The 22,974-nt window shown below is 48.0% G+C and overlaps 1 protein-coding gene across 1 annotated transcript in view; it reads right to left on the bottom strand.

Annotated features, from left to right (window-relative positions):
- KCNQ3 (potassium voltage-gated channel subfamily Q member 3) overlaps nucleotides 1–22,974 on the bottom strand; it is a 302,377-nt gene that overhangs the window by 4,452 nt on the left and 274,951 nt on the right. Inside the window, 4 exon segments of the mRNA XM_047783229.1 lie at nucleotides 913–1,011; nucleotides 3,501–3,632; nucleotides 6,137–6,239; nucleotides 7,052–7,254. Coding sequence (XP_047639185.1) covers nucleotides 913–1,011; nucleotides 3,501–3,632; nucleotides 6,137–6,239; nucleotides 7,052–7,254 — 537 coding nt within the window.

Raw genomic sequence — 22,974 nt, 5'->3', positions numbered from 1 at the left:
ATCTCAAAAATGGGGTATTTCACATCAAATCTGGATGGCAGCTTTTCTTGAGACGTTTAATGCTCTGGAGACAGAGGATCTTTGGTCCTAAAACTGGCAACAGCACAAGAGAGTGACAAGTCCCTCCCTGGAAAGGGGCACGTGCTTTTGAGGGTCCCTTGGCTCACCGCTTGCTAGTCTGTCCCCGGGGCTGAGGCTGAAGATTAGCCGCATATATTATCATCCTGAATGCTCTTCCTTCTTCTCTGAGAAGGAGCCTTATTATTACAAAGGGCGCACTATTTCTTATGCCTAACTCCTTTCATCACTTAGGTTACCTGCCTTGAAGACATCTGGGAATAAAGAAGTGTAAATTCAGGCAGCGGACTTTCTAAAGGAGAAGTCTTTCATCAGGACCTGTAAAAGGACAGTTCCCAACCACGTTTGGAGGGAGAGCAGATCTGCTCTGTTGAGGGGACCGAGTTCTACCTGCTACAGTGTTGGGGGTCTCACATCTGATTTCCTTCTCCAGCTCTGCTATGGGGGCGGAAATCCTGGATGAGGATACAGGAAAAGCCAAAGCTGATGACCAGGTTACAGCACCCTGGGCTCTAACAGAACATACGCAATCTTTCGGTTCCAGTAAAACTTGTATGTCTCCTCTTATTTTCTAAGAAGGAAACCATCTGTTTCTTTCAACAGCCATAAAAAGGAGTGTCACCCACATGGTCTGGGCAGAGGGGCTGTAAGTGTTTCGTATATACACCTCTTGGGTGCCACATGCTGCAACAGGCTCCAAATGCTTTTTCCTCATCTGACTTAGGGGAGCGGCAACCTCACCCCACTGTCAGGGAGCCCGGCTGGGATTTGGGGAGGGGAGGCTCTGTGGGCTTTGGCACCACACAGCCCGTCAGTCCGTGACACGGGCCCCACCTGGGAGACTGCTGGGACGGGTAGGTGAAGGCTGCCCCCTTCTGAGACTTCTTGTGTTTTGGAGTAGATGGAGGTCCGGGAGTGAAAATCATGTCTATTCTGAAAGAGAACACACAAAGGAGGGGCTGGTGGTTAAATCACAGAGAGCTTTACAGGCAAAGAGAGGGAAGCAATGCATTCTATTCCCTCTGTGGTCAGGTGTGGGTCTGGAACATAAAGGAGAAGAGAAAAAAAAAAAAAGAGAGGAAGGGGAAAGGGACAGGAGGAGGTGGGGGAGATGGAGACAGAGACAGAAAGCCAGAGGGAGAGAATTTATCAGAATGTATTATCTCAATATATCGTTACCTTTTTTTTTTTTTGGTCCAGGGGTACCCAGAGCATCTCTCCAATCCCGGAGGAGAGGGAGGCAGCAAACACTGAGGCAGGGTGATGGTTGCGTCCTGTTCTTTCTTATAGGACATGTCAGGTGTGCTACAGCCTCTCTGGTCCTCCAGCCTTTTCATTCTCTCCAAACTATCTAGTTCGGGAGTTTCCCCTGCTAAACCCTAGGCTCTGTTTTCTGCTGTGCTCTCTTTTCTCTGCTGCTTGGCAGGCTCCTCTGGCTCTTGGGGGGCTGGATCCAACACTGGCTTCCACACCCCGCTTCTATCCTGCACAAGGCACCAGCTCCTCACCTGTGCCACCCTGAGCACAATAGAGACACATGCAGGGCTAGGGCAGGGGCAGGGCGTGAGGAGCCTTGAAGGCTTGTCCCAGGCCCAGGACCACGAAGATCAGGCACCCCGAAGGAGCCAGGCCTCACTCCCTCTCTCTGTAAACCCATCTTGTTGCTCCAGTGACGTCACCGTGTACCCAATCACCCTTCCTTTCCCTCTGGCCTCCTGCAGTATTGGCATAGCTGGAGCTCTGTGATTAGTCCATTGAGGCAGACAAACTCCAGCCAAGAGTCATAAACAGCACATACCGGATCCACTCAATGCTCATTAATTCGGGCTGACATTGCCGGAGTCTGCTATGTCCTACCCATCGTGTCCCCTCCTTTCATCTCTCAGAGAGCCATCTTTGCCCAAAGAACAGCATGTCCGCCTCAGAACCTGTGCACACAGCTTTTTGTTGGGCAGGCATGGAGCGCCGACTGTGTGCCCGCCACTGCAGTTGGCAGTCACAGTTGCTATTCCACGTATGGATAAAGAACGGCCACAGATAAGCGTTCTTCCAACCCAACAGCGCCACTAATGTCCCCCTCATTCCACACGATGGTCCCATTACCTCTGCAGGACCCTCCAATGGCAGCATATTCAGATGCGAAAACTGAGGTCCAGAGAGGACCTGACTCCTGTCCATTTGAAATCTCGCACGGGTCTGACCACGAGCCTCAGACAGGCTTTGGCCTCCTGACATCAGTTCTATGACTCGGCATCATAGGGCCCTTGAGTTCTTTTAGATCATTTTCCCTTTTAAAATGATACTTTTCAATTCATTCAAGAGTCGATACATGTAAAAAGTAGAAAAAAAAATCACCCATGAACTTATCACCTCAGTATAGCCACTGTAAGTCCTGCAGGGAGTCTTACTGTGTCTCTCTAGGCTCCCATAAGGGACAGTGTGTATCCACTGTGTGTATTTCTGAATAAATGTATGTGTGTACATCTTTGCAATTGCACAAATATAACAGTAAAGAGAATCACGAGATCTAGGCAGACTATATATAAATATAATCATATATGTGTACATATAAGTACATGTGTTAGTGTGTGTACATATATATCTGAGTGTACTATTAGTGATTGTACTTTGCAAATATATATTCACAGATCACATAATTTTTATCTCGTTGTATACATTTGCTAAATGTTATGTGATGGCTGCATAACTTTTTAATGAGAGTAAGTACCGTTCTTGCCTTAATCACTATTGCTATAATTGAGGCACTGTGGTGTGTTACAGAGAACAAGGGTTTTGTAACCAAGCTGGATTTGGTTTGACTGCCAACTCTGCCACCTCCTAGTCCATTGCCCCATGAGCTTTGGTTTTCTCACTGGTAACATGGCAGCTAGAATGCAATCCCCTGGGGATTCTAAGGGAACAGAGAGACAAGAGAGAACTCAGGGGCTCAACTAAAATAGTGGCAATTATTGGTTGGGAAATCAACGCTGTTTCCATATTTTTACCATTATAAATAACACCTGATGAACTTCTAATTGAGTGAAAATTTATATAATTTTAGATAATCTCGATTGCCTAAATTTTAGGTAATCAGCTGGACTCATTTTAGAGAAGCGTGATTTTGTGGGCAACACCCAAAGCATCCCAGTCAGGGGCCAGGAGGACAGATGCCTTTGCTGTCCAGGAGGCCTCATCAGGGTGTTGATCTTGACCATGTCAACGTCACAGAAATCCTTCCCACCCCTTTGATCTGGTGTTGGTTGGCCTTGATTTTCACGATGGATGAGTATGCCTGTTCTTAAAACTTCTCCCCAGCATGGTGGTTAGCCAAGGCCTTTCGCTCTCAGCTCTAAGGTTTACCTGGCTCTGTCTGACTCCCCCGCAGTCAGGAGCGCACTGTCCTTCCAGCTAAGCTGTCTCACCTGGTCTGAAGGTACTTGATCCTGGAAAGCATGTCTAGATGTCCTGCGGAATACTGCTCAATCACATCCTTCACATCGTAAGGCCTCAACGTCTCTTTGAATTTTTTTTTATAGAGACGGAATTGCAGAATCCTGCAAGGCAAAGTGGAGGCATTTGTCACGAGGCGTGGAGAGGAAAGGAAATCATGATGCGAGATGAGCGAACGCTGGGCTTGGGTGGGATACAAGAACCAAAGAGAAATGACTTGAGAAGTTCCAGCTCTTGGCCCTGGGTCTACCTCTTGGAGCCACACTGGATTCGGCTGGCTGGTGGCTCTCCTTCATGACTGCCTCCTTTCAGTTACGGGACTAATAAGAAATGCATACTAACAATAAGAGCTAATGTTTATCGTATGTTCAGGACATGCCAGACACCGAACTAAGTGCATTTCCGACAATCTGCTGACAGGTTGCTTTACAGGTGATGCAGCTGTGGCCAAGAGCATCTGCACCTTCCCAGGCCCATGGAGCTGACCACGTCAGAACCTTCTTCAAACCCAGGCTCTTATACCAACAAAGCTCATGGTCCCTAATCACTGGGTCACACAGCTTTCTAGCTGAGGACAGCTGACAGCTCTTCCTCAATAGCCTCTTTAACCCATTGGCTTGTGAGCGCCTGGAAGAGAAACCCCAGCTTCTGTTCCCCGAGTTTTCTCAGGTTCTCAGTAAAGTGGGACATCTAGGACTTGGAGCTGCTGAATCCTCCCCTCCATCTTCCTGGGAGCCAATAAAGTCATCCTAGATAACGGATGCTCCCTGAAAGCCCCATCCTGAGGTCGATTCTTTTTATTTTTATTTTATGACCACATCTGCGGCACATGGAAGTCCCCTAAAGGGACAGACTCTAAGCCTCGGCTGTGACCCATGCCCCTGTGGCCATACAGGATCCTGTTAACCCACTGTGCGGCACCAGGGATCGAGACAGCATCTCTGCAGTGACCTGAGCTGCGGCAGTTGGACCCTTAATCCACTGTGCCACAGTGGGAACTCCATGAGGTCAGTGCTTGCTGAATGCAGTGTCAGTGAAAACCCCAAATCACAGGCCAGTGACAGATAACACACCTCCCCAGGCCCCCCTCCCCTCTTGTACTTACAAAGGCCTTTCTTATGGTGCATGCAAAGTGCGTGTTGTCTGTCATAGCCCACAGCTCCAGCATCTAAACACTACTTTGGCCTATATAGCGTACTCTCCTTTCCAATTTTGTGTCATTTTCTAGACCTGCCCTTTACATAGGTAGCTATCAGGCCAAATCTGGCATTTGCTGCCTTTTTTTCTTTTTCTTTTTTTTCTTTTTAGGGCCGTACCTGCGGCACATGGAAGTTCCCAGGCTAGGGGACAAATCAGAGCTGTGGCTGCCAGCCTACACCACAGCCACAGCAACACGGGATTCCAGCCGTGTCTGCTACCTACACAACAGCAACACCAGATCCTTAACCCACTAAGTGGGGCCAGGGATCAAACCCAAGTCCTCATGGACACTCATCGGATTCTTAACCTCTGAGCCACAATGGGAACTCCCCCACCACCTGTAACTGAAAGTAAAGTGAGGCTGGAACACAGTCATTCATTTAGGGACCGTCTGTGGCTGCTTTTGCACCAGAAAGTCAACGTGGGGTACAACAGAGACCTACAGATCAGAAAGCCTGACATATTTACTCCCTGGCTCTTTATAGAAAAAGTCTGCCAACCCCTGAACTATGGCAACGAAGACAGTGCTAAAAAGAGCAGGGCAGACGCCAGACCATGAAGCATCCCAACAAAGACCTCCCTCTGGCTTGACACAGATTTATTCACTGGGTTTCTTTGAATATGATCATTGAACCAGTTCTCAATTCAGGTAGTTGTGTTTTGCTCCAGTCTTATTTCTGGCACATTGTCCTAAGGAACCAGGTCAATGGTTTTGCTGGGGGCCACGTATTATAAACTATGGTGTTTCCCGGATCTATAAGACAGTGACTGTTCTGAAAATAGCAGACTAGTTCTTAGAATCTTCCACTTAGTTTCTAGAATTCACTGCCGCCACTGCAGTGCTTATAAGCCCACATCCTGGTCACAGGTTTCTTCAAGTAGCAGTGTATTTTTATATTCTTGTGGCATTCTAAGCAAAACAGAAATAGCCAGGGAGAATTATAGTCTTGTCTGAAACAGACCAAAAAATCCTGTAATTGATTATCTTGTTGAAAATGCTAATTAAAGAGAGCTAGATAGATGAGGGCAGATGGAAGAAAAGTTATTTTGAGCAAAAAGCCTATAAAAGAAAAAACGCCGGGTCAATACACTCCCCTCCCCCAATACCCTTCAAAATAAATGGTGGTCAGAGCGAGACAAGAGGGTGACTGTTGGAAAGAGTGTCGGAAGCCAGAGACGCGTTTTCATAAGGCGCAGAGATGATGCTAACACAGAAATCATTTTTCTTTAGGCAGTACCCCCTTAGCGCAGGGACACACCCTGGAGCCTCATTCAGGGCTTACTGGAGGGACTTCCTGCCCACCTTCCCAAAGCCCAGGAGGGTGTTACAGAGCCCAGCCCCTTGGGGCTGAGCTGGGGCAGGGGGTGGTTTCCGAGGCGGTTCCGCTGTGGGGCCGTGGGGCCTTACCTGACGGCTCGGATGGCAGCCTTCAGGGTGGGGATCATGTCTTCGATGAGGAAGTCATTCCCGCAGCCCCTGTCTTCCGCTGTGGGGTCGCCCGTCCCGGCATCTGGGAGGAAGACACAGGTGTCAGCGGGAGGCCAGAGCCCTGGGCAAGGCTTGGGGACCTGGTTCAGGCAGAGCCTTCCAAGATCAACCTCCCGAGGGCCCCTTCCCACTTGTCGGAGACCCGGACGTGTTCTCCAGCGGTGACGTCACTCTGACGTGCTTAGCATCGCCCTTCTGTCATCCAGAAGTCGGACTCTGCGGTCCCGGCAGCTCAGGACTGATGGCTGAGGGAGAAGCCCGGGGAGCTCCCGGGGCCCCAAGTGACCATGGGAGGCAGCAAAGGACACACATGTGGGCATTTGTCAGACCCGAGTTCCAAGTCTTTGTCTGTCCTTATCTTTGTGACCTTTCTGAGTCCTGCTCATCTTTCCTTTTCATCAGTGAAAGGGGCGCACAGAGGCATCGCTCCTCCAGCACCCCCCCTCCCCCAGGCGCTCTGCTGACACCTTTTCCCAGCCCCTAGGGGTGCCGAGGCCCCGAGGGGTCCAGATCACTCTGCACCTGGCCCTCCTCCTCCATCCTTCAAGGTGACCTCGGTGGCAACCCACTCATCATGGCCACCCTTGGGAAACACGGCGAAATGTCCTGAGCCTCCCGGGAGGGGCTGTGCCGAGGCATGAGGTGACCTTGGCCGGGAGAAGAGCTAACGGGAGCCCTCTGCTCACAGACGCCTCCAGCCAAGGAGACGTGGATAAGACGCGAGAGAGCTGGTTCAGGGAGAGTAGGAAGGGACGACTCTGTAGACCGGTGGGTCCTTCCGCAGGGGAGGGATGGAGGGAGGAGGGGAGGAGTGAGGAAGAAGAAGGGCTTTACCTTCAGAGCTCTGCCAGAAAGCGTACGCTTTCATGCGGAAGGCGGTGCGGAAACGCTCTTTATTGTTTGAGCCAACAGGCTTTGGTTCTTTAGAAGGACTTTCTTCTATGGCATCTACATTCAGAGGGGTAAATAGCTTTCCTTTAGTATTGCTACCACGAGGATTAGAAAGGCGAACCCGATCCAAGAGACCCAGCTTTTGGCTACAAAATAAGCAAAAGTGAACAATTTTCCTCCTTGAGTGCAGGCTTTCGCAATTTCCCGTCCCTCTCCAAAAAGACGCACACCTCCGCCGCTGCCGCCGCCGCGTGTGACCCGGGCGCGCGCCTCCGTGCGCAATCTGACTCAGTGGCTTGGAAGAGGACAGGGCTTAGGGCTTGGTTCAGATCCCGTCTTGGCAAGGGCCTAGCTATTACACTTTCGGTGCGTTTCCTAAGTTCTCTGAATTCAGTTGCCTGCTATGCTGAAGTGTAGCTTCAATGAGATCCAGGATATAAAATGCCCAGCTCATAGTAACACGCAGCAAAGCTTGGTTCCTCCCCCATTTCCATCTCCTCTGCATCAGTAACTTTTTTTTTTTTGTCTTTTTGCCATTTCTCGGGCCACTCCCACAGCATATGGAGGTTCCCAGGCTAGGGGTCGAATCGGAGCTGTAGCCACCAGCCTACGCCACAGCCACGGCAATGCGGGATCTGAGCCGCGTCTGCGACCTACACCACAGCTCATGGCAACGCCGGATCCTTAACCCACTGAGCGAGGCCAGGGACCGAACCTGCAACCTCATAGTTCCTAGTCGGATTCGTTAACCACTGAGCCATGACGGGAACTCCATCAGTAACTTTCTTTGCATGGCTCCAAGGTGCTGGGAGAGCGACTCACAGAGGCAAAGCTTTAGCAAATATCCCTGGAACAGGGGTGTGTGACATAAATGGTATCCAGGGACACTCCCCAAGGACAGGACTTTGGAAGGGGGGACCATGAGCTTGGATGAGAAAAATATTTTAAATTTACTAATCAGGTTTTAATTTACTGATCTTGAGCTAGAATTTAGCGTATCTTTCAATTATGAAAGTAAAAATAAACCGGAGTAATGTCTTCAGTGCCCCGGATGTACCCTGCGACTTTCCCCCACAGAAATCCTGGGTCATTTTATACCCTGTGATCTCCAGGAATTGCTATGTTCCCCTTGTCACTTGCTATGCTTCAAAATTATGGTAGCATTCAACCTGCCATGACGTCATGGCACTGGATTCATCACAAAAAAGCACATGTATGACTGCCTTTCAGATGTTTCAATATTCTGATAATACCTCTCAACGTAATTAGTTTTCTTTGTAACTGTCTCCATTTCATTTTTATTTTTTTGATTGCTTTCTTTTTCAATTTTTTTCATTACTCAATGAATTTATTACATTTATGGTTGTACAATGATCATCAGAATCCAGTTTTATAGGATTTCCATCCCATCCCCCCATCGCATCCCCCCACCCCCGAAACTGTCTCCTTTGGAAACCATAAGTTTTTCAGTCTGTGAGTCAGTATCTGTTCTGCAAAGAAGTTCAAAAGTTTCCTGATCTTCATGTTTTGTGTTGTTTTGTTTTGGCTGTGCCCGCGGCATATGGAAGTTCCTGGGCCAGGGACTGAACTCGAGCCATAGCAGCGACCCAAGCCACTGCAGCGACAATGCTGAATTCTCAACCTGCTGCACTGCAGGAGAACTCCAGTCTGTATTTTGTGTATGGATTCAATGCTGTTATTGTGAGAAAGGTTTCCCAGAAAATCTTCTTGGCGCACGTGTACACACAGACACACACACACACACACACACACACATACACACACAGTGAATAAGTCCCCAGCAGAAAGCTGCCCTGGCGCAAAACCCATCTGGTGTCCTTCAGCAAATCTGCAACCTTCCCAAACCTCAGTTACCTCATCTGTTTTTTCGTTTTGGTCATGCCTGCAGCATGTGAAAGTTTCCAGGCTAGGGTTTGAACCCATGCCATAGCAGCGACCCTAGCCACAGCCACAACAGTGACAATGCTATGTCATCAGATCCTTAACCCTCCAAGCCCCGAGGGAACTCCTACCTGACCTTGAAAATAGAGGTAAGCTCTTCCCACTTCACTTGGTTGCCAGGAGATGACCTTGGTCAAGGATTTGGCAGAGAGCCTGGCCCATAGTAGGCGCACTATTAATAGTGGTTTCCTCCCTCTATTTCTTAGCCTCTGCCCCTCACCCGAGTGGGCACAGGAACAGAGTCCTTTTGTGTGGTTCAGACCAGAGACAGCCGAGGTTCACACATCAACACACACAAATCAGCTGCCTTCTCTCCATTACCTCCGTGGGGCCTGGCGCCTGGCAGGTGTGCACGGACTTGGAAGAAATGACTGAAGGAACGGATATGAATATGGGTTGTCAAATCAGCTTTGCACGAGCCTGAGATAACTGAGTATTTCTAAAACCTGTGTCTGGTTGTGACAGCCTATGCTTCCTGTCAGCAGCTGCCGTTTTTGCAGCTGGGTGTAGTGAGGCGGTCCTGGCGTTGGAGCTGCAGGGGTGGGAACAGTCCCCCTGCCCAGCAGGTGCCCTGTGCTCTCTGAGCACCTGGTCCTCATCGGGTAAGTGAGCCTAACAGCACCTTGCAGAGGAGAGACTTGGGCAGCGTCACCCACACCGCGTCTGCAATGCTTCATGCCTTCAGCCTGGCAGAGAGAAGGCTAAGAAATATTTGACGGGAGTTCCTGTTGTGGCGCAGTGGTTAACGAATCCGACTAGTATCCCAGGAGGATGCAGATTCGATCCCTGGCCTTGCTCAGCGGGCTACAGATCCGGGTTAGCCCTGACCTGTGGTATAGGTCACAGATGCAGCTCAGATCCCGCATTGCTGTGGCTGCGGCGAAGGCTGGCAGCTGTCGCTCCGATTCGACCCCTAGCCTGGGAACTTCCCAGGCTATGCCACAGGTGTGGCCTTAAAAAGCAAAAAAAAGCAAGAAAAAAAAAATACTTGTTGAATGAATGAATATACAGATGAGCAGCAGCTACTCCTGACTCCTTCTGGACTGTTCTCTCTGGCTCAGCATGAATAACCTGTCCAGGGTAAAATCAGAGGAACTCCAGCACTCAGAGGGCTCCGTCTTTCCTGAGCTGGTCAGTGGCTTCCTGACTGGTACCAGGTGAGTGACTAATGAGAATAAATCCGGGTCCACAGGCTAAAAAGAAACAAGGCAGGAATCTGACTGAACACACACAAAAGGATTTCCTGGCCATGAGCTAAGTGGAAGGGGGGCTTTGGGACGGTCACCGCTCGGCCCCTCTTCCCCTGGCCCCTGCCTACATGTCTTGCTGCATTGCCAAGTGGAGCCATCCATCCGCTCTAAGCCCCTTGCCCACGTCCAAGTCCCTCCTGCACTGCACGCCCTGGTGCTCTCAGGTCCTCCAGCCCTTTCTTGCCTTCTCCGCTGATCTCATTCCCACCTGCCCTTTAAAAGGGCCCATGAGTCCCCTCTTGGAAATTGGGTATTTCCCATCTGCTCCAAAGACACGCTGCGTTTTTCTCTGTCACGGCCTTTATTTATTTACCTATTTATTTATTTTGCTTTTTAGGGCCGCATCCACATCATATGGAAGTTCCCAGGCTAGTGGCTGAATCGGAGCCGCAGCTGCTGGCCTACACCACAGCCACAGCAACTCGGGATCCGAACCGAGTCTGTGATCTACACTGCGGCTAAGGGCAACACCGGATCCTTAACCCACTGAGTGAGGCCAGGGATTGAACCTGCATCCTCATGGATATGAGGCGGGTTCATTACCACTGAGCCACGACGGAAACTCCCTCTGCCTCTGCCTCAGTCTTTAACACACGCTGTGCAGACTGTACGCTCTCACGCCCGCCTGCCCACCCCACAGGGTTGCACAGTCTTGGCAAAGCAAGGACTCTGCCCGGTTTTCTTTGAACTCACCCCACAGCCCTGCTCAGCACATCCTGATGTTCAGGGCTTTGGGGCAACACTGGCCTTGGGGGTTAGGGGCGAGGGGAACATCCTGAGAAACACGACACCTAGGACACAGGGCTCTTGTTTTCGCGGTTGTGTGAGAGTTAAGAGAGGGACGGTGTGCAAAGAGCTTAGCCGACTGGGATGTGGGGGCGAGAAGCTTTCAATAAACGCTGGCTGTCATCATTATCTCGGTAAATAATCCTCTTCCCACAGAAGCAGGAGATGGCTAATGACATGTGTGGAAAGAATGGATAAAATTTCCTGAGTCACAAAAAAACGTGTGTGTGTGTTCTAAATGAACTGAGATGAGTTCTTGGGATTTATACATTATTTCGAGCAATTCTTAATGCCAGTCTCAACTACTCTCCATGATCCCTGAACTTGACCTCAGCAGGAGATGAGCACAGGAAGAGGTTTAATGCCAGATAAACTAACCAAGACAAAAGGAACGGCAGCCACTTTGTCCTGACTTGAAATCTCAGGTTCACTGCTGACTTTCAGATAATGACAGAATTTTCTTGGTTCTCTCTCTGCTGGGATGTAGGATTTGCTTGTTTGGCATTTAAATGCTTCAGTGCAACCTCTAACCGTCTGAATTGCTCAGGCTCTGTTCACTTAATACTCCACTGGTCAGAGAGGCTGGTTTAAGAGAGATGGATTCTGAGAGCATTAGGAATCCGGATGCGGCGGGCACAAGTCAGAAATCTCGGCTCTCGGAATTACTCACAGCCATTCCACCTAAGAGGCTTATGGAGTCTTCCTCCAGCAAAGTGGGTGATCAGCTTACGTCTTAATTGCGTTGCCTGAAATCCAAGACCCCAAAGGATCATTACATGCAAGGCAAAGTTCACCCCTGAAACTCAAAACCCCTCTCTGCCCTTCTCCGTGTGGATTTCAAGTGTGTTAATTCAGACCCTGTATTTGGAGACAAGTGCAGGGCTTGCAAGAAAAGCCCTTCCTGAAGCCGACATCCGATTTCCTCGGAAGGCTGGGATCTCTGATTTATTAAGCGCAATTTCCAAATGCAAATTGGGAAAACTGGAAGTTGAGACTAGGAAAAAGTAGTACCCAAAAATAGAAAAAGCCGTCTTTGGACGGGAAAAGTAAAATCAGTGTTGTGCTTGCTGGGCAGAGACAGTCCCTGCCCTGGGCTCCGCTCCCCGTCTCAGCCCCAGGGAACTCTGGTGGCTTAAACTCCGTGCAGCCCCCTCACTGTCACACTTCCCCAAACAAGCTATGACCTGTACCTAGGAAAGCCTTCATCTCTTCGTTTAGCCAAATGACTTTTTGTCTGAAACCTGGTCCAGGCATCAGTCCCAAGGCTCACTTCCTCTGTTGGTCCAATTGGGTATCTGCTCACTGTAGCTTTTTTTTTTTAGGACCACAGGAGCAGATATGGAAACTCCCAGGCTAGGGGATGAATCAGAGCTACAGCTGCTGCCACAGTCACAGTCACAGCCACAGCCACAGCCACAGCCACAGCCATGCAGGATCCTTAAACTGTGGGTTTTTTTTTTTTTTTTTTTCAGGCTTTTCTCACCCATGGCACTTGGCCACCATCATGAAATCTGACTTCACGAGGGACTCTTTCACGAAAGTAGTGGTCCTCAGCCACAAAGAATGTTGCCCCCAGTGGACACCTGGCAATGTCTGGAATCATATTTGATTGACATAACTTGAGGAGGGTTTCCAGTGGGTCAAGGCCGGGGATGTTGCTAAACTTCCTACAATGCACACAGGGCAGCCCCCATAACAAAGGCTTCTCCCATCCAAAAAGTCAATAGAGCTGAGACTGAGAAACTAGAAGGGCAAATGATTGGTTCAGAAACTTTATTCTGTCCAATCATCCAGCATCTACACAGTGCCTGGCATACCGCAAGCACTGAAAACATTGTTATGATATGGAGTGAAAGAAGGACGGAGTAAGAGCATTTGATCTTCTGATTAATAAAATGCATCCAACCTCAGTTGAGAGAAATGCTGTAATGGAAAGAGTGTTAAATTTGGAGCAAAGCACACTGGGTTCAAATCCCTGCTCTGTAGTGAAGCGAATATTTCAACTTGGATAAGGCATTCCCTTTTTGTAAGTCCGTGTTTTTTTCACTTGTAAAATAGAGCCAATGTTATTGATTTATTCACCAAAAATGTGTTCTACACCCTAAAAAAGCTAGGCTTTTGGTAATTTGCTGAGGATATTGTGGTGACTAAAACAAAGTTTTCAGCCTTCTAGTGAGCTTACGATAAGGTCAAAAAGTCCAACAACAGGCAAATGGATACATCTATTGCTAGAAATCTGACCCAGAACCAAAGAGAGGGCAGCAATGGAGAAGAGCAGGGGGTCGGCTTAGGTAGGGTGGTCAAGGAAGGGCTCTTGGGTGGATGGGAAGACCAATTAGGGAGCCAGTTGCAGTGGCCCAGGCTCAGAACAATGGTGGTCCAGACACTGAAGCTGAGACCAGAAGGGCAAGAAGAAACTAGACTTCAAAGAAAAGGAGTCCGAGCTTTCCTCCTGTGAGGGCAAAGGGTTGGAGCGCTGCTCTGTGCAACTGAAGGAAGGGCATGTGACCAAAATACCATCTTGCAAAGTACAAGATGAGATGAGAGGCCAGATTGGTCAGAGATTTTGGAAATAGGATTCAAAAGGAGAGACAGAATTTCTGCTATATTCTTTTTTTTTTTGTCTTTTTGTCTTTTGTCTTTTTTGTTGTTGTTGTTGTTGTTGCTATTTCTTGGGCCGCTCCCGCGGCATATGGAGGTTCCCAGGCTAGGGGTTGAATCGGAGCTGTAGCTACCGGCCTACGCCAGAGCCACAGCAACGCGGGATCGGAGCCGCGTCTGCGACCTACACCACAGCTCACGGCAACGCCTGATCGTTAACCCACTGAGCAAGGGCAGGGACCGAACCCGCAACCTCATGGTTCCTAGTCGGATTCGTTAACCACTGTGCCACGACGGGAACTCCTCTGCTATATTCTAAGTGTACCTGGAGATACCGAAGAATTTTAAAGAACGAACACAGCAACTTTGCAATGAAAAAGAACACACAGGAGTTCCCTGATGGCCTAGCAGGTTAAGGATCTGGTATTGTCAGTGCTGTGGCATGGGTTCAATTCCTGGCCTGGGGACTTCTACATGCCATGGGTGCGGCAAAAAACAAACAAACAAACCCTCCCCCAAACCACACATATTCATAGCAGCATTATTCACAATAGGTAGAAGGTGGAAACCACTTCCATGGTCCATGATGAATGGATAAAAAAAAAGGTTGTATAGACATACAGCGAAGATTTAGAAAGGAAGGAAATTCTGACACCTGCTACAACCTGGATGAACCTTGAGGACTTTACACCACGTGAAATAAGCCAGTCACAAAATGACAAACACTGTAAGAGTCCACTTATATGAGGTATCTAAAGTCAGCAAACTCACAGAGACCAATGAAGAGGCCATTGATGTTTTCTAGTTAAGAAATGCCGGTGGCTTGGACGAGGGTGACTGCAGGGGGAAGAAAGAGGCTAGAACTTGAGCATGCACCTTGCAGCAGAACCACAGTCATCTTTCTTGATGGAGTCTATGTGGCCATGAGGGAAAGAGGCAGGTAACCTATGGCTGGGTTTCTGGCTACGCAGTGGTGGTGGGGGGGGGGGTTCAGTAGGGACGCCATTTTTTTTTTTTTTTTTAGTTGAGCAAATGGGACAAAGGAAGTTTGGAGAAGAAATCAGAAGCTAAATTCAACCGTCTCTTTCCTTGACAGATGCACAACCACACACATACACACTTCATGCAAGAATGTGGCATGAATTTGGAATGTATAAATTAATTTTGGTTTGTATTTGCATAAAGAAACACTGGAAAGATACTCCAAAACTTAAGAAGAAATTATTTATGGGGTGGGGGCAGGAGGGTGGAACGAGGTAGATAAGGAGAGACATTGTACTAAGACATTTCACTGTTTGCCTCTACATTATTTTGACTTAGGAACCATGTTTCTTCAAGAACATTTTTTTTTTTTGGTCTTTTGAGGGCCGCACCTGTGGCACATGGAGGTTCCCAGGCGAAGGGTCTCATCGGAGCTGTTTCTGCCAGCCTACACCACAGCCACAGCAACGTGAGGTCCAAGCCACGTCTGTAACCTACACCACAGCTCACGGCAACGCCAGATCCTTAACCCACTGAGCAAGGCCAGGGATCGAACCCGCTACCTCATGGTTCCCAGTCAGATTCGTTTACCACTGCACCACAACGGGAACTTCTCTTCAAGAAAATTTTAAAAATCATTTAGACTCTCTCCATTGGGAAAATTTCTCAGCGGTTATACCATCCTGCTGGATTCTGAATGTTCCTCTCTCCTTTCATTCCTCCTCTTAATACCCTCCCTCCAAGGATGAGTCTTTTCCTGTCCCAATCTAGATTTTTCTCACTTTCAATTACATTACACTTTACTCTACTCTTAAAACTCAGCTCTGGGCCCAGTTTTGCATATTAAAAACTCATGAAAGTGCACATATGAATAAAACAAAGAGAACCAGAGGGAATGATACTTCTACATACAATTCCTGCCCCACTCTTCCTTCCTGGATACAGAACAAGATGAGGTTGTGGGGAAGAGGTGTCAGTGTGGCTGTGATGTCACAGAGAAGTTGGAAGGCAGAAAACCCAAAAGATGAGGTGAAAGCACATCAAAGGCAGCATGCACAGTAAACGACTTTGCTTGGTAACAACTGGCCATATTCTCTAGCCTCCTCATGCCATCTGTGTTGGGCATGTATGTCCTGGACAAGCTAATTAAACTTAAATTTAAAGCAAAGCAAAACAAACAAACAAAAACACCCCACAGAAGTTCAGTTTGGAACATGTTACTTTTAAGATGCCTGGGAGGTATCCTGTCAAGTAAATAGCTGGGGACCTGGTCTCTCTTATTCATGGCTATATCTCCTAAGAGGGTTTCTGGTACACAAGAGGGTCTTAATAAATATTCATTGACTAAGTGGATGGATGGATGAACATATGGATGGATGATGGATGTGGATGGATGGATGGATGATGGATTATGAATGATGGATGGGTGGATGGACAGATGGATGGATGACGGGTGGATGATGGATTATGAATGATGGATGGATGAACAGATGGATGGGCGGCTGGATGATAGATGATGGATTATGAATGATGGATGGGTGGATGGACAGATGGATGGATGGATAATGGGTGATGGATTATGAATGATGGATAAGTGGATGGACAGACGGATGGATGATGGATTAACCAAGAGTACTGTGTCACTGGGGCCAAGAGAAGAATCTTTTGAAGAAGTGGTCAATCCATCTTGTTCTGTTTGTTTTGAGCACAGACGGCGTAACCTGCACAAAGCATCTGAGCCCACCTACAGGTGTTAAACCCTTAATTTTGTCCTTTCTCTTCTTCATCCTTTCTTCCTTCCATCTTTACATTTAGGAAAGGTGGGGCCTTACATAAGATCAGAAGCCCCCCCTTTTCGAAGGCTCCTCTGTCACCTTGGTCACCCTGAGAAAGGTAGGGAAGGCAAAGAGATAGTAACGTGTCCAACCTTTGAAGCTTCGGTGCCCTGTTTTCCTAAGAAAGAACTATGAAGGAAAGTGGCTATCTCACTATGTTTCTTCATTAAAATGAGACATTTTAACTGGGAATTAGATGGCAATGAAAGGGGTCGTCAGAGGCTTAGAATGTGACAGGCCTTCCATAAATGGAATAGGAAGACAAGGTGATTGCAGCTCTCACACCACTCATGGTAGAGCTGGGAGAACCAAATAACTCACATCCTTTGTTTCTACCTGCAGAATAAGTTCCTTTATAGGGAAATGAAGACTCATTGATGTAGGCATTTTGCACATTTTTCTTGAGGTATCTGCATGCTGGTCTTCTTTAATGATCTAATGAGTTGGCATTTCTAGGGATTTCTCATACAGAAATAGATGGCCTGTGGAAAGAGTACAGGCTTAGGGACTCAGTGTCTGTTAGATTGAAGGCTGAAAGAATGAAAGAGGGAAGGAACAAAATTAGAGCCTTAATCCCTCCCTTAGCCCCCTGTAAAGCTACTCAGCCCTAAATAGTCAAGACAAAGCACCTCCAGAATCCTCTGCTGACCCCTTGTTCCAGGCAGAACTTAGAGTTCCTTTCCTTTGTTCTCATTCTCTGTACCCTTGCATCTGAAGTATCCCGATACCAGTACCTTGCACACTGTACTATTCTTTTTTTGGTTGACATATTGCCTCTCCCATCAGACTGTGAGTGCCCTCCCCATCAGACTGTGAGCCCCAATTTCCTGGGAATCTCTAGGGCCTGACACCAAGCAGGGCTCAGGTTACTGAGGGAAGAATGAATGGAAGGAAGGGGAAAGGAGGGAGAAAGTCATTGCAAAGTTAGGATTCATTCTCCAAGGAAGACATACAGATGGCCAACAAGCACATGAAAAAATGCTCAGCGTCACTGACTATTAGAGAAATGCAAATCAAAACTACCACGAGATAGAACGGCCATCATTAATAAGTCCACAAATAACAAGTGCTGGAGGGGCTGTGGAGAAAAGGGAACCCTCCTGCACTGTTGGTGGGCATGTAAGCTGGTACAACCACTATGGAGATCAGTATGGAGGTACCTTAGAAACCATACATAGAACTACCATATGACCCAGCAATCCCACTTTTGGGCATATATCTGGACAAAAGTTTCCTTAAAAAAGACACATGTTCATTGCAGCACTATTCACATGGAAACAACCCAAATGTCCATTGGATTGGAATCAACCCAAATGATTGGATTAGGAAGACGTGGTATATATACACAATGGAATACTACTTAGCCATAAAAAAGAACAAAATAATGCCATTTGTAGCAACATGGGTGGAACTAGAGACTCTCATACTGAGTGAAGTAAGTCAGAAAGAGAAAGACAAATACCATATGATATCACTTATATCTGGAGTCTAATATATTAAAGGCACAAATGAGCCTTCCCACAGAAAAGAAAATCATGGACTTGGAGAACAGACTTGTGGTTGCCAAGGGGGAGGGGGAGGGAGTGGGATGGATGGGGAGATTGGGGTTATTTGGAATGGATTAGCAATGAGATCCTGCTGTGTAGGACTGGGAACTATGTCTAGTCGCTTATGGTGGAGCATGATCATGTGAGAAAAAAGAATGTATACATGTATGTGTAACTGGGTCACCATGCTGTATAGTAGACAAAAAATAATGTATTGGGGGAAAACAAACAAACAAAACCCTCTGGTGAGCTGACTCCTAGCCAGCCTTACACCATGAGGAAAAGATCCTTGGCACCAAAAACCTAGAAATGGGAGTTTCTGTTGTGGCTCAGTGGTTAACAAATCCGACTAGGAACTGGGAGGTTGCGGGTTCGATCCCTGGCCTCGCTCAGTGGGTTAAGGATCCAGCGTTGCCATGAGCTGTGGTGTAGGTCGCAGACGCGGCTCTGATCCCGCATTGCTGTGGCTGAGGCGTAGGCCAGCAGCTGTAGCTCCGATTCGACCCCTAGCCTGGGAATCTCCACATGCCGTGGGTGTGGCCCTAGAAAAGGCAAAAAGACAAAAACAAAAAACCAAAAAACAAAAACCTAGAAATGTGGGTGCCAATCAGGATAATAATAGTACTGATCATAAAAGCAAACTTTATATAGTACTTAGCTCGGTTAAGGCTCTGTTCCAAGCACCTAATTCTTACAACAGCCCTAGGAGACAGGCACTCTTACTAGAACCCTGATATAGATGAGGAAACTGAGGCATAGAGGTTTGGCAATGTGCCTGAGGCCATAACAGTCAAAAATCTTCCAAGTGGCCCGTAACTCACACTGTCTAATGCAGCAAAACAACTCTGTTACTGTGGCCACAAGCTCACAGCACGCAGGAAGTGGCTTAGGAATCCCTTGGTCTGCCTTCTGCCTTCTAGAGATGAGGCAGCTTAAGCATAGGTCCAGGTGGTTGGTGGTCCCAACAGACTGTCTAGGCCGAGGAAGGAAAAGGGCAGATAAAGCCGAAACCTGGAGGCAGGATGGTGCCTGGACTGACTCCTGGGCTGTAAGGAGCAGCATCGTGATTTTGAAATAACCCTGATGTGTGGATCTGGTTCACGTTCCTCTGGATAGGTGTGCAAAGTCATCCCCGCTGAGCTCAAGGGTCTACTTCGTTTCCTTTGATCCAGTAAGTCTGAGCATCTCTGAGCATGATTCCAGAGCATTTGCAGCTGGTGCTCTGAAGACGCAGATTCACTGATGTGAGAATGAGGAACAAGATGTTTTTCTGCGTCGGTTCCCTACAAGAATGATTTTCCAGGTATTCAAATCTCAGGTATCAATAACATACCCAATGACGAGCACTGATCTTTAGCGAGCACGTGCTTCTGCTGGACCCCGGGTATCATTCCAAGCAGCCCACGAGGTTAGTACCACGACTATCCCCCTTCACAGCTCAGCACACGAGGACACAGAGACATTGCCTGAGTTGCCCAATAGCACATGGCTAGTCAGCAGGGCAGCCAGGCTTTAAAATCTGATCTCTAAATGGGGAGTCTGTCTCAGCCCCTGTTGCTATGACTACCTGCTAATTCTACCACCTGGTTATTTTTAGTCCCCTGTTCAAGGGGAGAGAGGACCACAGATCTGGAGGGAGCCGGGCAGACACAGGATGGGATCCCAGCCCTGTGCATGCGGCTGCACCTTGCTGAGCTCCACATCCTCATTTGTATGGGGGGGGGGCGGTTATTGACATCACGTCACCCTCATAAAGGTCCATCTCAAAAATTACAAGACCAAGGTCTGCTCAGACAGCTTCCCAACACATGCAAACCCATCACATGAACCTTTTGCCCATGTAGGGCCTCCCTGCAAAAGATATGTTCAAGCCCTCACCTGATACCGGTGACAGTGACCTTATGTGGAAGTAGAGTCTTTACCAATGTCATCAAGAAGCTCCTACTGGAGGAGGGTGGGAACTCAATCCAATGCTTAATGTTATTATACCTGAAAGGAGATGGGTGCTTGAATACCAGGACCTGAACATACTGGGAAGGAAGAAGGCTGTGGGAAGGTGAAGGCAGACAATGGAGGGATGGGTTACAAGTTCAAGAAAAGCCAACGATTACCAGGAACCACCACAAGCCAGGAAGAAGCAAGGACAGGTTCTCCCTAGAGCCTTCAGAAGAGCATGGCCCCGATGACATTTTAAGTTTGGACATCTGACCTCTGGAACAGTGAGAGAATACATTCCTGTTGATGTTACGTCGCCCAGTTTGTAATCATTTATGATCGCAGCTGCAGGAGACTAGTACAGCACACAAGGAGCCATAGTGGATGCATGTGCACTGGTTTCAGACGGATGGAATCGAGTCGAAGACCGTGACACACCCTCACGGGGATGCTAGGAAACCTTGAGCTCACAGGGAGGAGGGGACGGGAAGCATCCTTTCCTATATTTTTGCCAAGTCCTAAAAATGGAATTTCCACACGTTGAGAAGGAGTGAGAAGAAACTTCTAGCCTTTTCCTGGCTTTTCCCCAAGGGAGGAGGCAAGCTGTCTGACTGGGTGATGATGAATGTGCAACAGCCACTGGTCCCTTTTCTTGATTGGGTGGGCATCCATAGTACGGGTCAGTTCTGGATTCAAGGTCACACATGGTCTTTCTCTCTGGATCTCGGGGACCCAAGGGGTCAGAGAGGCCATGGCCCCAGGTGTTGGCTGGGAGAGTCTGCTCTGTGTCCGTGTGGGTCCGAAGGCCAGACCTGGCAGAAAGTGAAAGTGCTACAAAGCTCACTGTCACCCCCAGAGTCCATCCTGCTTTACTCAGAAACTGTAGCCTATGTTTTGCTCCTGCTCTGTCTCCTCTACGTCTCCATTAGTTTGTAATTCAGAGGGAAAGGGGTGTTATACATAGGCAACCCCCAACATTCAAAAAAATTGATACAAAGCCCTCAGAACATGGCAGGGGTCACTCCGAAGTTAAAACTGGCCCAAATCTCGGTTACTCTGTAGCCTGGGACTGGTGTTTCAGGGTCTAATTGGCAGGAGAAAATACAAAGAGCTATGAGATTGTGTCCAAGGCTCTACTTTTGCTCTGGGCAACAATTTTCCCATCTGTAAAATGGGTGGATTAGATGAAATGATGATCTCTCCATTCCTGCACACCTTTAACGGTCACTGGTTCTAGGGCATGGGCAGATGTACTGCCCACATCATCCATCACCTCGTGAGGCGAATTTCCTGTGTCTGATGTCACAGGGAGAAGGAAAAGTGTGAGTTACCGTGTCTGATCAAGCCCTCCTTGACTCCAGAGATCCTAGACCGACACCTTTCCCTGTTCCCCTCTCATGCCTGGGACTCCAGCTACGTGAGCCAAGAAAAGGTAGAAGAAAACAGAACACACAAAAAGGGGACACTGATAATGAGATTGTTCCCAACAACTGAGGACCAGCAGAGAGGTCGGGACCGTGAACCATGGAGCCAGACCAGCTGGATCCAAGTCCTGCTCTTGCTGCTTTATTAGCTGTAGACCTTGGGCAAGTCACTTACCTCCCTGAACCTCAGTTTTCTCATCTGACAAATGAGGATTAAAGATACTACCTACTTAAAAACCTTTGCACAGCTAAGGAAACCACACACACACACACACACACACACACACACACACAAAGACAACTCACCGAATGGGAGAAAACCTTCGCCAACAAAGCAACTGACAAGGGGTTAATCTCCAAAATATACAAACATCTCATCCTGTTCTCTCTCTTTCTTTTTCTCTCTCTCTATGTAAACCCAATCAAAAAAATGGGCAGATCTAAAGAGACATTTTTCCAAAGAAGACGGTCAAATGGCTAAAAAGCAGATGAAAAGATGCTCAACATCTCTCATTCTTAGAGAAACGCAAATCAAAACTACAATGAGGCATCACCTCACACCACTCGGAATAGTCATTGTCAACTTAAAGAACAGGCACAACTTAAAAGTTGAGGGTTAAATTTTATATGGGGCACACTTAGGACTATAGCCCGGGAGGTAGGGGGACCATAGCATAGTTGTGATTTGGGGGGAGGGGAGGTACCTGGGCTCAAGCCCACATTTACCCAAGTTTGCTGCTGGTCTTGTGAAGCTTACTACCCGTCATGAGGTGCAGACGTCACCAAGAAGGATTTTAGTGCCTCTCTAGATGGGAGAAAATCCAAGAATAGGGCTCATAAAACCTCCTGGAACTATCTATCTGAAGAGCTGTTCTACTGGTTTTCCCAGAACACAAAGTGCCTGGAGCCTGAGCTCCATCTGAGCTCCTTTCAGGGGTGTTGAGGGTCAGCAGCTGCAGCGGCTCAGGATTGAACCCACATAGAAGCAGATGGAACGTGCCAAATACCACTTCACACCGTCATTAAAAAGTCTGCAAACAATTAATGCTGGAATGGGTGTGGAGAAAACGAACCCCCTCCTATGCTGCCACCAATCCATCAGCCAAACCTCTTTGCTATTCAGATCCAAAATGCTGCACCCCGAGCCTGGATGAGGGAGGCTGAGTGGCTTCTGTAACCGACCCAGCTCTTCTCTGAGGAGGATGAGACAGAAAACACCCAGGGACTCTAACCCCAAGAAATCACTGCATATACTTCCGTTCTGTACCCCTGGCAGATCAGAGAGTTCCTGAGAGGGGCATGGGTAAACGGATGAACAGATTTCAGATTTTCAATAAGTGGAGAAGTATGACCAGCCAAGCCACAGAACTCCTCTCTCCGAGCCCTAATTAAACCGGAAGGGCCAAGTCCAGGGCACAGCGATACTGAACACACATGGTCCAATCTGGCCGAACTCTGTTCATGCCTGCATAGAAAAGGCTGTAAAGGGAGATTTAATAATTCTCTTGCACTGTCAACAGCTGCATCACTTAAAATCCTATTGGT

The sequence above is a fragment of the Phacochoerus africanus genome, chromosome 6 (genome assembly GCF_016906955.1).
Source record: "Phacochoerus africanus isolate WHEZ1 chromosome 6, ROS_Pafr_v1, whole genome shotgun sequence".
NCBI lineage: Eukaryota > Metazoa > Chordata > Mammalia > Artiodactyla > Suidae > Phacochoerus > Phacochoerus africanus.
Note: the sequence above shows the minus strand (reverse complement) of the source record. Positions and strands in the feature narration are given on the sequence as shown.